General features: G+C 53.3%; 1 protein-coding gene across 3 annotated transcripts in view; it reads left to right on the plus strand.

Annotated features, from left to right (window-relative positions):
• NLRC5 (NLR family CARD domain containing 5) overlaps positions 1 to 17,246 on the plus strand; it is a 90,992-nt gene that overhangs the window by 35,107 nt on the left and 38,639 nt on the right. For all 3 annotated transcript variants that reach the window (XR_010727042.1, XM_066242566.1, XM_066242567.1), the window contains exons 5-18: positions 2,515 to 2,583; positions 3,762 to 5,439; positions 6,495 to 6,578; positions 6,727 to 6,810; positions 8,052 to 8,135; positions 8,253 to 8,342; positions 8,965 to 9,024; positions 10,479 to 10,544; positions 11,184 to 11,267; positions 13,045 to 13,128; positions 14,198 to 14,287; positions 15,275 to 15,343; positions 16,144 to 16,212; positions 17,010 to 17,093. Coding sequence is in view for 2 of the 3 variants with exons in the window: in XM_066242566.1 (XP_066098663.1) it covers positions 2,515 to 2,583; positions 3,762 to 5,439; positions 6,495 to 6,578; positions 6,727 to 6,810; positions 8,052 to 8,135; positions 8,253 to 8,342; positions 8,965 to 9,024; positions 10,479 to 10,544; positions 11,184 to 11,267; positions 13,045 to 13,128; positions 14,198 to 14,287; positions 15,275 to 15,343; positions 16,144 to 16,212; positions 17,010 to 17,093 (2,695 nt within the window). In the remaining variant the exon portion in view is untranslated. The remainder of the gene's footprint in view (positions 1 to 2,514; positions 2,584 to 3,761; positions 5,440 to 6,494; positions 6,579 to 6,726; positions 6,811 to 8,051; positions 8,136 to 8,252; positions 8,343 to 8,964; positions 9,025 to 10,478; positions 10,545 to 11,183; positions 11,268 to 13,044; positions 13,129 to 14,197; positions 14,288 to 15,274; positions 15,344 to 16,143; positions 16,213 to 17,009; positions 17,094 to 17,246) is intronic.

Below are 17,246 nucleotides of genomic sequence, written 5' to 3' on the forward strand. Positions count from 1 at the left end.
GATGTTGTGTATATATCTAGAATTCAGGGTCTTATGCTAGTTCCATTTTTAATTTTTTTTTAATTTTTTTGTTTATTTATTTATTTTTTACAGAGACAGAGGGTGAGTCAGAGAGAGGAATAGACAGGGACAGACAGACAGGAACGGAGAGATATGAGAAGCATCAATCATTAGTTTTTCATTGCGCATTGCAACACCTTAGTTGTTCATTGACTGCTTTCTCATATGTGCCTTGACCGTGGGCCTTCAGCAGACCGAGTAACCCCTTGCTGGAGCCAGCGACCTTGGGTTCAAGCTGGTGGGCTTTTCCTCAAACCAGATGAGCCCGCACTCAAGCTGGCGACCTCGGGGTCTCGAACCCGGGTCTTCTGCATCCCAGCCCAATGCTCTATCCACTGCGCCACTGCCTGGTCAGACCATTTTTAATTTTTAGAGACAACTCCACACCGCTTTCCATAGTGGCTGCACATTTTATTTTACATTTCTATAGCAGTGCACAAAGTCTCCAATTTCTCCACATTTTTGTCAATATTTATTATTTTCCGGTTTTTATTTTTTATAGTAACCATCCTAATGGGTGTGAGGTGGCATCTCATTATAGTTTTGATTTGCATCTCCCTACTGATTGGTTATGATGAACCTCTTTTCATGTGCTTATTGGCCATTTGTGTACCTTCTTTGGGGAAGTGTCTGTTCACATCCTTGGCCCATTTTTTTAGTCAGCTTGTTTCGGTTGTTTGTTGTTGTTGAGTTTTAGGAGTTCTCTATATATTCTACATATCAACCCCTTATCAGACATATATGTTTATCAAATACTTTCTCCCATTCTGCGGGTTGCCTTTTTACTCTAATAGTGTCTTTGATGCACAAAATTTAAAAATTTTTATAAAATCCCATTTGTCTATATTTTCATTAGTTTTCTGTGCCTTTAGAGTCTTACATAAGAAATTGTTGCCAAATCCAATGTAGTGAAGTTTTTGTCCTGTTTTTGTCTAAGAGTTTTAGGTATTACATTTAGGTCTTTGGTTCATTTTGAGTTACTTTTAATGTGCGGTATTACGTAAAGATTCAAATTTATTCTTTTGTAAGTGGATATCCAGTTATCCCAGCACCATTTATTGAAAAGACTGTCCTTTTCCCATGGAATGGTCTTGGCACCTTGTCAAAAGACATTTACATGCAGGCCTGACCTGTGGTGGCACAGTGGATAAAGCGTCGACCTGGAAATGCTGAGGTCGCCGGTTCAAAACCCTGGGCTTGCCTGGTCAAGGCACATATGGGAGTTGATGCTTCCAGCTCCTCCCCCCTGTCTCTCTCTCTCTCTCTCTGTCTCTCTCTCCTCTCTAAAATGAATAAATAAAATAAAAATTAAAAAAAAAATTAAAAAAAAAAAAAAAGACATTTACATGCAAAAGTTTCTTCCTGGGCTCTCTATTCCATTGGTCTATAACTGCCTTTTTTATGCTAATACATATTGTTTTGATTACTGTAGCTTTGTAGTAAGTTTTTAGATCAGGAAGTGTGAATCCTCCAGCTTTGTTCTTTTTTCAAGAGTGTTTTGGCTCTCTGGGTCCCTTGGGATTTTATATGAATTTTAGGATGACTTTTTCTATTTTTGCAAAAAATAAAGAAGTCATTGGGATTGTGATAAGGATTGTATCTGCAGGGAATCTGTGGATCACATTGGGTGGCATTGACATTTTAACAATATTGAGTCTTCCAATCCATGAACATGGGATGTGTTTCCATTTATTTGTGTCTTTTTAAATTTCTTTAAGTAATGTTTTGCCGTTTCTATTTTACAAATCTTTCACCTCCTTGTTAATTACTAAGTATTTTATTCTTTTCAGTGCTATTATTGTAAATGTAATTGTTTTTATCATTTCCTTTTCAGATTGTTTATTGTTTGTGTATAGAAATGCAACTGTTTTTTTGCATGTTGTCTTCTGCCACTTTGCTGAATTCATTTATTAGTTCTAAAAACTTTCCTTGTGAGGAGTCTTTAGGGTTTTCTACATGTAAGATCCTTTCATCTGCTAACAGGCAGTTTTATTTCCATTCCAATGTGGATGCCTTTTATTTCTTTCTCTTGCCTAATTGCTCTGGCTAGTATTTCCAGTATTGTATTGAGTAGAAGTGGCGTAAGTGGATAGCCTTGTCTTGTTTCTGATCTTAGAGGAAAAGCTTTCGATCTTTCCCCATTGAGTATGATGTTCACAGTGGGTTTAGAACCTTTATTTCTATAGATGTATGGACTTTTTAATTGCAGGTGTGCATGGCAGTAACATCAGGCTTTGACAGAAAGCATCTGCCCCATCATTCCAACCCTCCAACACATCAAAACTGTCCTGGTCCCAGGTCCCTTCTGGCCCTTATCCCTGAACTGCCTTCACTCAGTCCCTGGGCATGGATACGCTTGCCTGCCTGCTGCCTGTTTGTGAAATGGAGCTCCCCAAAGGTACTGGGTACCTCCTCAGTCCCCAAACCTCACTCCTTACTCTTTCTTTTTTCCAGGCCTCAAGCGGCCTCTTCCAAGCTGTGGGTCCTCACCCCGCCCAAAGCAGTCCAGGAAGCAGCAGCTAGGTGGGTGCCAACATGGGGAAGGACCTGAACATGGGGACTGGATTGCCTTGGGGTCCGGGCACAGATCTGGACTCTGTCCCCTGCCGACAAGTCTCCAGGGGCCTAGTGACTTTTATATTTCAAGCTTCCATGAAAGGATTGAAGGTCTTGGGTGGGCAGAAGAGAGAGCTGAGTCTGGCAAGGAGTGGTCTCCCCCACAGACCACAAGGGTGCTTCTCCAGAGATGGCTAAGCTGCAGGAGCTGGAAGTACGCCAACAGGCCACAGCTTTATCATTTAGTCTCTTCCAGGGACACCCCATGTCCTCAGGGTTGAGAGGGCCCCAGGGAAGTGACCTTCATAACTGTAGGCCTGAGCCCTCTGGCCACTTTCGGGGTAAACAGGATAGCAGGGAGAAGCCCCACCCAAAGCAGAAGCCCTCAGGGGCCCGTGGGGAGACTTCTGAGGACTGGCCAGGCCACAGAAAACAGAAGAGACATCATTTCTCTCACTTTGCACTGGTTGTCCAAAGGAGTCCTGGTTCACGACTAGTTGCCCCACCAGCTGGGAAACCCAACCGCCACAGGAATAGCTGGACGATTCACGTCCATACAAAATAGTCTGCTACCACATGTCCCTCAGGGGGGCTCCCAGTGTCCCCCAACAGTGTCCCCAAACATTTCCCTGGGCCACTACCCAAGATTTCCCAGCATCTCAGCAATTCAAACTTCAGTTCGTGGCACAGTAGGGGCCCAGTTCCTGCAGTTCTGATTGGTCAGGACCTACAGGTCATTAGCGCTCACCCCCAGCCATTGCAGAACTGAAATATTGTGGAGGGGCACGGATCACTCAGATGTCACCGGAAGAGGTTGTTCCGATTAGAGTCCCTTTGCCCTTCCCCCATCTTATTGAAAACTTTACACCACCTGTGCTGTTGCAAAACAGAGCCATGATTCACACTTCCCCATTAGATGTCCCTGTTTAAACCACTGCCAGTCTCTGCTTCTGTAGAACCAATTCCTTCGAGGGATTTGGGTGGCACAGAAGCCCCGGTATGCTATTGCCGCTCCCCACTACCCCATATCTATATATATACACATACAGCTGAGGCTACAGGCCCCCAACAGCCAATGCTGGGTTGAGGAGGTTGGGGGCTGGGAGGAGGCTCCTGCCCTCATGCCATCTCCCTGCCCCCAGCAGAGTTGGCCAAGCGGTACCTGCAGCTGCTGAGGACTTATGCCCAGCAGCGCTACAATGGCAAGTTCCCCGGGCCGGGACAGCCCCGCACCTTCCAGGAGGCTTACATCCCCACGATCCTGCAGTGGAGCCGGGCCACGGCAGCCTTCGACACCGCGGGGGGCGCCGTCCCAGGGAGCCCCCGGGCAGAAGATGGCGCTGACGTGAGCATCCAGGACCTCTTCAGTTCCAAGACCAACAAGGGCCCGAGGGTGATGGTGCTCCTGGGGAAAGCCGGCATGGGCAAGACCACGCTGACCCACTGGCTCTGCCGGAAGTGGGCCGAGGGCCAGATGGACCGTTTCCAGGCCCTGTTCCTTTTCGAATTCCGCCAGCTCAACCTGATGACAAGCGTGCTGACCCTGCCCCAGCTCCTCTTTGATCTGTACCTGAGCCCCGAGGCAGGGAATGACGCTGTCCTCCAGTACCTGGAGGAGAACGCCAATGGAGTCCTGCTCATCTTTGATGGGCTGGAGGAAGCTCTCCACCCCAGCTCCAGCAAGGAGACTCTAGGTCCTGAGGCCCTGGGTCCAGCCCTCGCCCTCTTCTCTGGCCTGTGCCGTGGGACCCTCCTGCCTGGCTGCAGGGTCATGGCCACCTCCCGTCCAGGGAAGCTGCCAGACTGCCTGCCCACAGAGGCAGCCACCATCCACATGTGGGGCTTCGATGGGCCGCGGGTGCAGGAGTTCGTGTGCCGCTTCTTCAGCAACCAGCCGTCGCAGGAGGCGGCCCTCGCAGAGCTGCGGGCAAACGGCCATCTCCGAAGCCTGTGTGCGGTGCCTGCCCTGTGCCAAGTGGCCTGCCTCTGCCTCCACCATCTGCTCCCAGGCATCACTCCAGGCCAGTCTGCAGCCCTCCTGCCCACGGTGACTCAGAACTACGTGCAGATGGTGCTGGCCCTCAGCCCCCGCGGGCACCACCGGGCTGCCGAGTCCCTGCTGGACCTCGGTGAGGTGGCCCTGAGGGGCCTGGAGACTGGGAAGGTTATCTTCTCTGCAGGAGACATTCCTCCATCCACAATGGCCTTCGGGGCTGCCCTCGGCCTGCTGACCTCCTTCTGCGTCCGCACAGGCCCCGGGCAGCAGGAGACGGGCTATGCCTTCACCCACCTGAGCCTGCAGGAGTTTTTCGCTGCCCTGCATCTGATGACTAGCCCCAAGGTGGACAAAGGCACGCTCGCCAGCCATGTCACCCTCCATTCTCGCTGGGTGCTGCGGACCAAAGCCAGACCGGGTCTGTTAGACCACCTCCCCACCTTCCTGGCAGGACTGGCCTCCCGCGCCTGCCGACCCCTCCTCAGCCGCCTGGCACAGCACTGTGAGGCGGGGCTGGGCGCCAAGCAGGCCGCCGTCATACAGGCATTGAAGAAGTTGGCCACCCGCAGACTCACGGGACCAAAGGTTATAGAGCTGTGTCACTGTGTGGCGGAGACCCAGGCGTCTGAGCTGGCCAGCCTCATGGCCCAAAGTCTCCCCTATCAACTGCCCTTCCATAATTTCCCACTGACCTACGCCGACCTGGCTGCCCTGACCAACGTCCTGGGGCACAGGGATGTTCCCATCCACCTGGATTTTGATGGCTGCCCCCTGGAGCCCCACTGCCCTGAGGCCCTGGCAGGCTGTGGGCAGGTGGAGAACCTCAGGTGAGAGGAAGGGCGGGGCAGGAGCAGGGAGGGAACTGAACTTCAGGGTGAGTGGAGGCCATCCAGTCTGGCAGACCCCTGCTGATGGAGACAGGGTCAGAGTCCTGAGTATCAGAATAGGTAGGCCCTTCCTGTCCCTGAGCCTGTGACACAGAGAGGAGGCATTGTGCCTCACGAGGACCTCTGGAGTCCAGTGGGATCTCCTCTGGTCGTGGTTTCTGGACAGTCCATCTCCCTCTCTCAGCCGCGAGCCAGAACCTGTGCTCCAGGCTGTGCGACGTCGGGCAGGTTCTTCAACCTCGCAGCCTGAGTTTCTTCATCCCTCAAATGAATCCATAATAATACCTACTTCATAGGGTTGTTGCGAGAATGAGCTGAGATACTGCTTGAAAAACTCTTCTTAGCACAGCTCCTGACACACAGTGAAGGCTCAGTATGTGTAGCAGCTAGAGAAAGCTAAGCTGCAGGAATGAAGAACCCCCACCCCACCCCCTCCCAAAATACAGTGGGTTAAATAATGTAGCGTTTACTTTCACTCCCATGCAAGACTCAGAGTGCAAGTCAGGGGGGCTAGCTCAGCTCTAAGGGGTCACGCAAGGACTGGTTCCTTCCACTGTTGCTCCATCATCTCGGACACATTGAGCTACAAGGTCAAAGCTGAGTCACGGGCATATCTGTGCTCTGGCTTGGGGGAAGGAAAAGAGAGTGTGGCTTATATACTTCCAATGAGTTAAGGTCAGCCCTAGAAATAAGATACATCCCCCACTCACATTCCAGTGATGAGAGCCTGGCCACGCTGAGCTGCAAGGGAGGCTAGGAAATACCATCTCTGGCGGGGAAACCATGTTCTCAGTTATAGCTTCCTATGCGGAGAAGGGACTATGGTGGACAATTAGCAGTCTCCGCCGTAATAGGTGTTTGTTACGACAACCACTGCAACCACGATTGCTACTGTCAGCATGACTGTATTCACGCCCATCTGTTGGAGAGGGGTGGGGCATGCCCTCTAAGCCCCGCCCAGCACTGATCACCCGCCTTGCCTCCTCCTGCGGCAGCTTCAGGAGCAGGAGGTGTGGGGACTCCTTTGCCGAATCCCTCTCCAAGAGCTTGCCGACCATGGGGAGCCTGAAAAAGCTGAGGTGAGCCAGGACTTGGGACCAAGAGGGAGCCTCATCCGGAGGTTGATTCTGGAGCCCTCCTTCCTTTCCTCAACCCCCCACAGGGCAGATTCCGGGCCTACCCCCTTGCCATCCCCATTTCTCCCCTCCGTCTTTGCTTACCATGCAGGTTAGCAGGAAGTAGGATCACAGCCCGAGGCATCCGCCACCTGGTGCAGGCTTTGCCCCTCTGTCCACAGCTGGAGGAGGCCAGGTGAGTGGGCTCCAGGGGGACCCACTGGCTGAGGGAAGAGGTTGCTGCCCAGGCCTTGCACATTCCGTGGGGTCTGGCCAGTAGTTTTTCAGTGCAGCTCATAGAGGGGAGGCACCAGTCCAAGAACTTGGAGGGGCTGGATCCAAGTTCAAGGCTCCCAAAGACCCCATAGAAGTACTTCTCTCATCCGACATTTTGGGCTATTTTGAAGGAGCTTGAGTTTTGAGCCCCCTTGCCTCTTTCCGTGACCCTGAGAGGAGGAGTGACAGTGTGTAGGCAGGTGTCGGGCACTGTGGGTAGACAGAAATGCACGAAACAGACACATAGCTTCACATTCATGCACATGAGTACACACTTGCACTTGTCTGCTCACCTAAGCGTATGCCCTGCAGACATGCACATTCATGGGTGTGTACATGTGTAGCATACATGTGCATGCACACGTAGATCCACCTGTACATCTGAGTGCACATGCGCGCAGGTATACTCCTGCCCTCTTTCTGTGATGACTGGCCCAAGAAGGGTGGGGCCAGGGCACCTCCTCAGAGACTCCCTGGCAGAGCCACTGCTGGCTGGCACCTTTGTGAGACCTCAGCTCTGCTCTGGCCCCTCTCTTGGGTGTCTTTGTGAATGCTTACTCCATACGATGGAAGGAAAGATTAAGGTTATGCCCAAACATGGTCTTTTCCTGACCAGAGTGGTTCCACACGAAGGCACCCCTAAAGTCTTCAGTTCTTCTGTCCCTCCAGCTAGGAACACGGGCAGGCTGGACTGTGGACCCATTTGGTAGGTGAGGAATGTGAGGCTGGAAAGGAATGTGCTTGGCCTAGGGCTCTGAGTGAGTCTGGGCCAGAGCTGAGGCTTGAAGAGGCAGCTCCTGCCTCCCAGTCCAGGTGGGGGCCAAGAGGCCCTGATGACCTTGGGCCTCAGGCATATCCCAGGCATTTCCCTGAGAGCAGAGTGCTGGGTCTCATCCCACCTCATGAGGCCTTCATTGTCCACCATCTGGGTCGTTTAGACCACCAGGCAGGAACTCCCCATAGGGACTGAATAAGGACAGAAGCGAGGCTGGCAGAGGGCCTTTCCTCCTAGCTAGACCTGTTAGCTACCATGGAACAGGTCACCAACACATTCTGCGCCCCTGTTTAGTGTCTCCCCCATGAGGTGATCATGTCTGTCACCACCAACTGGAGATTCCAAGTGCCCCCACCCCAGGGTTGAGGGACTCGGTCTTCCTACAGCTTTCAGGATAACCAGCTCAAGGACCAGGAGGTGCTGAGCATCGTGGAGGTCCTCCCTCGCCTGCGGTGGCTCCGGAAGCTTGAGTAAGCTGTCTTTCCACATGAGCCCCCGCCTGAGTCCCCCTCCCACTTTGGAGAGCAAAAGTCTGGAGCCCGTGGGATACGGGATTCCCTCCTGACACCTTTGTCACAATCGTGCAGCCTGAGCCACAACAGTGTCTCCCTGTCAACCTTACTCCACTTGACAAAGGTGGCAGTCACGTGCCCGACCATCAGGATGCTGCAAGTCAGGTGAGCAGGAGTGGGAATCAGCCTTCAGGGTCTTGAGAGAAAGAGGAAGGGACAGAAGAAAGAGGAAGCCCCCTAGTCTGTGAGATGTCCATGCCCGAGTCTGTTTTCTCACCAGTGTGTCCAGAGTCAAGCTCAGGCCTGGCACCTGGTACTCAATAAGTAGTGAATAAATGCAAAGACGGATGGACGGGCCGACAGACTGATGGATGAAGGAAGGAATCTGCAAATCTAGCAAGTATACACAGAGCTCAAGGAATCATTAGCCACGTGTCGCTCTCCGTGGTGCTGAACCAGGGTTGACTGGGTCACGGGGTAGGCTGAGGGCTATGCCTCTTAATCCTAAAACACAGTAACGCCAATAAAATCTTCCAGCATTCCTAATTATTATTATCTTTCTTGTAAAAGTTGTTTTCCTGGATTTTGGAAAGACTCGGGATTCGTCGTGCAATGACAGAGTCACAATTTTACGTGTCTGATTTGGAGCCTTTCCCCTGTTCTGTTGTCCCTCTGTTAATCGCAAACAGCTCCCTCTGGCTGTTTGGGGCAGCAGAGGGGGTGCGGGGAGGGGGTGAATGCTGGTTTCCAGTCCACGGGTCTCATGGCTTGGTGTCTGACCCCGCAGGAAGGCAGACCTCGTCATCCTTCTCTTCCCACCCACAGAGACAGCTGCAGAGCTACATGGGTAAGCAGTTAGGGAGGGGACGGGTCTGGGCTCATCCTGAGATGCGATCTGGGCTCAGGCAGTTGTGGGAAAAGGTAGCCAAGGGAACTTAGGAAGAGCTGGAATGCCTGGATTCTTCTTGCTGCTGCTGCTGCTGCTGCCCTAAGAAACGACTGGCTTGTCAGAGTTAGCAAAGGACTCGAGCTCCCTCAAGCATCTCTGGACCACATCTGGCCCCTGTGGTGAGGGTACGTCCCCAGAAGTCTCAGAGTGAGCCAGATCTTTGGGGTGGGGGTGGGTGGATGGAGGCCTGAAGATACTGTTAGATTGGCATTACTAGGTGGGGGAAAGTCTTCCAAGTGAAAAAGAAAAAAGGAAGGCAAATACGATGCCTACATCTTAGAGTTGTTCTGAGAATTAAATGAATGAATACATTTCAAGTGCTCAGAACACCAATGGCATCCAGTTGGCACCCAAATGCTGCCTATTCCAGCTGTTCATGGGATTCCAACTTGGCCAGTCCTGATGGACAAAGAGAGGGAAGCTGCTTTTCCAGAAAAGAACATTCCAACTGTGCTTCCGTACACCATTCCCTTCCCCAGCCAAGACTCAGAGACAGATGAAGCTGTAAGTCCTCGAGCAAGTCTTCCCCTGCCCTGAGCCTCAAGGTTCTCACTCATACAATGATGCAGCAGGCCTCTCTCTTTCCCACTCCGACTGTCTCCAGAGATGGGATAGCCAATACAGTAGCCACTAGCCACTGTGGCTGTTTACATTTATATTAATTACAATCAAATAAGATGAGAATTTCAGTTCGTCACATTAGCCATATTTCAGGTGCTCAAAGGCCACAAGAGGCTAGTGGCTCCCATCACGGATGGCACAAGTACAGAACATTTCCATCCCTGCAGTAAGTTCTGTGGGATGGCACTAATCTCAAAGTCTGTGAAAACCTGGCTCACAATGTCCCAGCTCCTCCATAGTCCCCAACCCTCCCCTGGGCCAGTGGGAGAGTAGTGCCTGACCCACACACAGCCCATGCTGTCAGCCTTCTGAACCACAGGTGGTACATCACAAAGGAGGACCGTCACATCTTAAACAATAGCACCTGCTTTTTCACCAAGCCTCAGTTCTGTACCTGTGGTGGCCACTTGATCATACATCACCTCGTTCAATCCCTCAGTCATTCTTTGTGGTAGATATTGTCACTTCATTTCAGAAAAGAGGAAATGGAAGCTCAGAGGTGTGAAGGGACTTGCCTGTGACCACACAGCTATGTATGGCAGAGTCAGAATTTGAATGAAGGTTCCCTTTGGCCTCAAGCCTGTCGCTGCTGCTGCTTTGCTGCGCCTTCAAGCAACCGTCTCTGTTACCCATTCACTGGGGGATCATGCTAAAGAGTCTTCGGCCCCTAGAAGCCGAGAGCAGAGCCTGGACTCCTGAGCCCAGGCCAATGTTGGCTTTGTTCTTGCCAGAGCCCGAGACCTGCAGGGAAACACCAGCCCCAGGAAAGAGGCTCAGAGCAGAAGCCTGACGCTCAGGTACCTCGGTGGGACCCATTGCCTGAAGGGGTGGAGTATGATATGGCTGGAGGGTTCCTACCCAGGGCAGCTCTAGCAGGGGCAGGGAGGACAGAGGGACAAGCGGACGTGGAGCAGAAAAAGGACATGAATAACCCATCTGGCCCGAACAAGGAGCTTCTGGAAAAACAGCAATAATAGTTGTACCTTAATGGGTCCTTGCTATGTGCTGGGCTCTGCGATATTTATATCCCTTACCTCAGTGCTCTTCTTTTGAAAATTCTACAGGTACATATCTTTTCCTTTTTAAAAAATGCTATTTATTGATTTTAGAAGAGAGAGAGAGAGAGACAAGAACATCTATCTGTTTCCTTATGTGCCCGAACCAGGGATCAAACCAGCAATCGTTGTGTTTCGGGACGATGCTCCAACCAACCAAGCTATCCAGCCAGGGCCACAGAGCACACATTATTATTCCCACTTAACAAAGGAGGAAATTGAGTCTCGGATAGGTTACCCAGTCACTGAGAAGCAGGACCAGGACTAGACCAGGCCCCTGAGCCTCCTGGCTCCCCGAGCACTCACACCTGGCAACGGGCTGGGAGCTAGAGGAGGCATTGTGAAGCTTCTTGCTCTGATCCCTTCTGCCCCCCACCCCAGGCTGCAGAAGTGTCAGCTCTCTGTCTATGTTGTGGAGGCGCTCATAGCCCAGCTCCGGGAAGGCCCCAACCTGGACGAACTGGAGTGAGTACCATGGGACGCTCTGAGGCAGGAGGCAGGAGGGGAGGGCAGGACAGTGTCAGAAAGGCATTGGCTTTGGGGGGGGGGTGGTATGGGGAAGGTGCCTCATTAAGGATCTGGGGGAATCAGATGGTCATAACAGCTGCCGCGATTTAGCACTTGCCCTGTGCCGGGTGCATTTATTAATACATACATCCTCTCATTGAATCCTCACGTCTCTGTGACGTAAGCACTGTTACTGCACACGTTTTAGGAAGGAGGAAATGAAGTCACAGGAAAGTAACTCTGCTCAGGGTCACACAGCTAGGAAGAATCCAGGCCAGGGCTCAAGTTCAGATGGTCTTACTACAGCCTCATCCTTAGACCACTGTCACTGAGACCCACAACGCAGAAACCTTACTGCACCTGGGTCTGTCTTCCCAACCATAGCCCTCAGGGTCCCCTCACCCTGTCTTCCTCCCAGACTAGAGCAAGGTGGCCTCTCTTCTGGCTGGAAAGAGTCTTGGGATGTCCAGCTCCTGGGTGGAGCCTTTGAGAGTAGAGCTTAGGGATTGGTGGAGTCCTGTCCTGTCCCCAGGAGGGAGCCCTGCCAGGACCGCCCCAGGGAACCCCACGGGTGTGAACGTGGAGTGAGGGCATGCCAGAATGTGTTCTCGGATGAGTGGCCCCACCCCAGGTGAGCCGGACGGGGTGAGGGCTGCTTCGGTGACAAAAGCTTAGCTAAGCCTTGGCCTGCCCCCATTGGGAGAACCAAGACAAGATTAGAAAAAGTGGTTCTTACCAAGCTCACGTACTTTCACCCACCTTGCCACCAGTGGCCTGCCCCCCCCCATGTTCTCACCCATAGTAAGGGCCCGTCGCCCACCTGGTTACAGAGACCAGACCCTCTCTGCCCCCCTTCCCCCCGCACCGCATAGCCAGTCCCTCCTGAGTCGCCTGTGCCCTACAGAGACCTCCAACCACCCTCTTGTCATCTACCTCCTAGCCCAGCCCTCATCCATCACCTGGGTGACCCCATCAGCCTCCTCACTGGGTCCCCTGCTCCTACCCCGGCCACCTCCGCCCAGCACAGAGGGCATCACATTTCCCTCCTGCCTGTCCCCTCCTCAACTCCCCACTGCTCAGGACAAAGCCCAAACACTAAAACCCTGTGTGACCCAGAACCCTGCTCCCAACCCCCAACCCTGTCGGACCCCGCCCTCCCACTCGGTCTTCGATAGGGGCTCCCTCTCGGGTCCTCACATGTGCCTTTGAATGCGCTGCTCCTGTGACCCCACCCCTCTGCCACCCCTTCCCTGTCCAAGTCCTCTAATTTTTTCTAGCAAGCAGCTCAAACATTGAGGAAGCCTTCCCTGGTCCCAGGCTAGATCACACGCCCCTGTCACCACGGAGGTTCTCACAAGAAGCAATTAAAAGGTTGCAGCCTAACTAAACGGTTGAGGGTGAGGCCTTGAAGCCAGGCTGCCTGGGTTCCAATCCCAGGCCCACCACTGAGCAAGCGCCCTCACCAGTCTGCGCCTCAGTGCACGCATCAGTCAGACGAGGGTTCTAGTCGGGCCTGCTTCATAGGGTTCGTTGTCAGAGGATGAAAAACGCAGGAATTGTAAAGGCGCCTAGCCCAGCGGCCGGCAGGCAGTACGCAGTTTTTCACCGTTCGTTATTAGTAAGGTTCACTTGTTGGGCTGACGCTTTGACAAAGTCAGTGAGGCCCCGTGTGCATGTTGGGGGTGGAGAGGGACCCGGCCCCAGCAACCCAGGGCATCGGGCCCCTCTGTCTCAGCCTCTCAGGGAACCAACTGGAGAACGAGGGCTGTCGCCGGATGGCCGAGGCTGCCTCCAGGCTGCACCTCGCCAGGAAGCTGGAGTGAGTGGCCCGTCCCACTGCTGGGGAACAGGGAGTGCCCCGGGGGAGTCCCAGCTGATCCCTGCCCACCCCCCCATCCCCACGCCCCATCGTCACTGAGGGAAGCTGGAGTGAGTGGCCCGTTCCACTGCTGGGGAACAGGGAGTGCCCGGGGGAGTCCCAGCTGGTCCCTGCCCTCCCCCGCCCATCCCCACGCCCGTAGTCACTGAGGGAGCTGCCCCCCACTGTCCCACCCATTCCCCGATTCCAGCCATGCCGGAGGGGCTCGGCCCTGCCTGGCTTTTGCCTCTGACAGGAGCCACTTAGGTCCAGTTCTTAAAGCCCCTGGCAAGTGTAGAATGTGTCCCTAGTACATCAGTGGCTAGTGTTCTCTAGTTTGTCCTTACAACAGCCCTGGGGTGGAGTGAGATGGGGGGGGGTGGCGTGTGGCATTGGGGTGTTGTTGGATGGGCAGTGCTGGGGTGTTGGATTGGGATGTTGGGGTGCGAAGCGGTGTGTTAGGGTGGGGGTACAGTGTTGGGGTGGTGGGATGGAAAGAAAGGGTGTTCAGCTGTTGGGTGTGCTACCATGTTGCACAGTGTGGAGTAGGGGGTGGTGTTGGGTCAATGTGTTGGGGTCTTAACGGCAAGTGTGGGTTGGGGTGGGGAGTGTTGAGGGTGGGTAACTGGTTTGGAGACTTAGCTTTGTGTTGAAATCCTGGTTCTGTCATTTAGTAGCTTTGTGACAATGGGAAAGTAATTTAACGTCACCGAGCCTCAGTTTCCCCACTTGTTAAATGCACTTAGAATGATGGCTACTTTTCCTACCAGGAAACTAAGGCTCAAAGAGACAAAAACAGTAAGCTGGTTCTTGTCAGCTTACCTGTCTTGAACAGTAAACTTTGTTCTCTGAGTGGAGCAAGGGGGTCTTGCATTTCTTGGCTCAGCTACATGGGCCAAAATCCTTTGAGACCCCCTGGCTAAGGACCCAGGACATGCCAAGAGTGGCAGCCAGCCAGCTGCTGAGCCCAGAGGAGCAGGCTGGAGCTGCCTGGGGCTGGGGACTTCCGCATCCCTTCTCCTCTCCACAGCCTCAGTGACAACGGGCTCTCGTTGGCCGGGGTGCCCTGCATTCTGAGGGCAGTGAGCACGTGTCGGACCCTGGCAGACCTGCACATCAGGTGAGCTCACCAGGACACCTGTCCCCTACTCCTTCCTCCAGCCCAGGGCTCCTGGGTCTGTGCATCATTCAAAGTCCTGGTTGCCTCCCGGGAAAAGAACTCAATAACACTGTGAGGTGATCTAGTTTTAGTACGGAGTGGATAGGAAGTAACCGCAACATTTTAAACTCATCATTTGTATAATAAAACTTTTAAAACATACTCAAAGGTGGGGAGAATGGTATAATAAACACCCAGTTCCCCACCTATACTTATCAACATTTTATTGCTCTTACTATATTTGTCCCTTGAAAACCTAACTTTTAGAAGAGAATTTGTCATTTTCATCCCATTTTTAAGGGGAGGCGGAGAACATTCATTGCATTAAAAAAAACAAAGGACTTAAAGGACCCACTCCAAAATGTCATCAGTGGTCATTGATTTGTGGAAGGGATCGTGGGTGACTTTTCTTCATTTTCTTTTTACTTTACTATATTTTCTAAGCTCTGCACAGGGGTGAAGTATGACTTTTGCAATGGGAAAAAGACACACATAACATGCAGTTTGCAAGGCGAGGTTAGGGACGCTAGGCTGTAAGTTACAGCCTCATGTGGGTTCTCAGTGTCTGCCCTGACCTGGCAGTGACCTCACGCTGCTGAGTGAGGTGCCCAGCTCTCACCAGCGGGCAGAGGGAGAGTTTCAGCCCGAGGCCCAAACCAGAGAGACCACAGACCTGAAGTTTTCTTCCAAGGACTTGCCAGGAAACGAGGGCTGATCAGTCTGTAGAATCTCTGTGGAAGAAAGACTTCAGATGGGGAAACTAAGGCCCATAAAGTTCCCTCTGTGACGAATCAGAGGTAGTTGGGGGAGGCTCAGAGAAAGTGGTTTCAGGTAGAGGCTGGGGGTCCCTCCTCTTAGAAGTCCCTCCAGGTCGGGCTAAAGAACGATACGGAGCAACAGGGAGGGACCCCATAAACCTCTTGCCCCCTCCCTCTCTTCTCTCTGCAGCCTCATGCACAAAACTGTGGTCCTCACGTTTGCCCCTGAGCTGGAGGAGCAGGAAGAGAACCAGGAGAGGTGGGGCCCCACCCTCACCCCGGGCCAGGGCCACCCCCTCCCTGACCCCTGACTCCTGTAGCTGGACAGTGCCACTCAACTGTTAGGGGACCTTGACAAATTCACGAAGGCTCAGCAAGCCAGCGGGCGTAGAGGGGAATGCAGCTCGAAAGGGGAGGGTCAAAGGCCAGACTGCGGTCCCATTTCCCTAGTGGTGTCTGCAGAGAGCCCTGTGATTCAGGCATGCTGGGGCAGGCGTGGGGTAGCCAGAGAGACCAGAGCCCTTCGGCCTAAACCCAGAGGATCACCTGGCTATAGCTCTGAATTCGGTCAGAACTTCTGGCTCCCTTTGGCGTGAGAACCCTGAGAGTGTTTGCCTCCTCCAAGGTGCCTTCCTGGATTACCCCAGCCCAGCAAATATGCAGAGACTCAGCTCTTTGCTCCTTAGTGTCCACCTACAATGTCTTCTATAGGGTCTGAGCTTTTGAAAGCTTGCTTGAAGCTGAGGCTGACATCTCTGAAGGCACTGATAATGATGACGATGATGATGATTAATGATAGTAACAGCCAAGGTTAATTGAGCACTTACCAGTTGAGCGCAAGCGCCAAACTAAAGCAATTCATATACATTCCCTCCATACGAGACTAAGTGATTTGTCCCGGGTTACACAGCAGGGAGGCAGGGAAGCCCAGTGGGGAGCAAGGTCTGACTGTCTCCAGGCTCAGAGAGAGACTGGATGGTGGGAAGTGAGGCTGAGCAGGTGCCTTGGAGGCAGCGGATGAGGCGTTTGCTCAGCCTGGCCGTGCTGTGTGCCTCCCAGGGCTGCGTTTCTTGACAGCCTGATGCTCCAGACGCCCTCGGAGCTGCCCCGGTGCCCCCCACAGATCAGGTACAGTGACGGCCTGCAGGTCCTGGGTGTGGTGCCAACCTCCTCCCTCCAGCCGCACAAAGCCTGTCCCCAGCCCCCACCCCCCGGTGTTCTCTAGATGACACGACCTGCCATCTGGGAGCTGAGGCCTGGCTTCCCTGCCTCCCCTGCCCAGCCCAGAGCAGGTGGGGCTCACGAGGCAGCCCCGCAGTCACCCAGCCCTCTCGGGTCCCCCTCCCCTAGTGCTCCCAGCATCCAGCTGCTGGGAGGCTGTGGAAACTCTGGGCAGGGAGGATGAGAAGCTTGCAGCCCCTTCTTTTTGGATCCTGGGCCCTGGGCCTGGGGGGCTCAGCTCTCCCACCCCCCCAGGAGTCTATCAATACCCTTCTGGCCCTCTCTCTTACTCTCTGTCCATCTGAACCTCTCTCCCTCTCTGTCTCTCTCAATTCTTGTCTGTCTCATTTTCTGTGGCCCTTTTCTGTCTGTCTGCCTCTAGCACTGTGTGTGCACGTGCACGTGCATCTGTCCTCTCTCTCTCTCTCTCTCTCTCTCTCTCTCTCTCTCATCTATCTGTTCACCTTGGTCTCCCTCTCTCTGTGTGTCTCTGACTTTGGTTGTTCTTGCCTGTGTGTGACCATCTGTGTGTGGTGTTTTGGTCCGTCTTTGTCTGTGTGAGTGCCAGATGCGTCCCTGTCCCTCTCCCTCTCCTGCAAGCCTCGTTCTCTGCCTGTGTGCCTGGGAGGGGGCTCCTGCCTCCGCTGGGCTGGGCAGAGCGGGGCTGCAGGGATGTGGCTCTTCCCCCACCCTCCCACCTGCAGGCTGACACACTGTGGTCTGCAAGCTGAGCACCTAGAGCAGCTCTGCACAGCGTGGGGAGGAAGCCGCCGCCTCAGCCACCTCGAGTGAGTGGCTGCTGCTGGGAGAGGGCGGGGTGGGGCTCAGCAGCCCTGGATGTCGGGTTTGTTTTGCTTTTAAAGATAGAGATCAGCAGTTCTTTTCCCGGAACCTCTCAGAGGATCTGGTGAAAGTTGTGCCTCTTCCCCCTAGAATACAGA

This window comes from Saccopteryx bilineata, chromosome 9, assembly GCF_036850765.1.
Source record: "Saccopteryx bilineata isolate mSacBil1 chromosome 9, mSacBil1_pri_phased_curated, whole genome shotgun sequence".
Classification (NCBI taxonomy): domain Eukaryota; kingdom Metazoa; phylum Chordata; class Mammalia; order Chiroptera; family Emballonuridae; genus Saccopteryx; species Saccopteryx bilineata.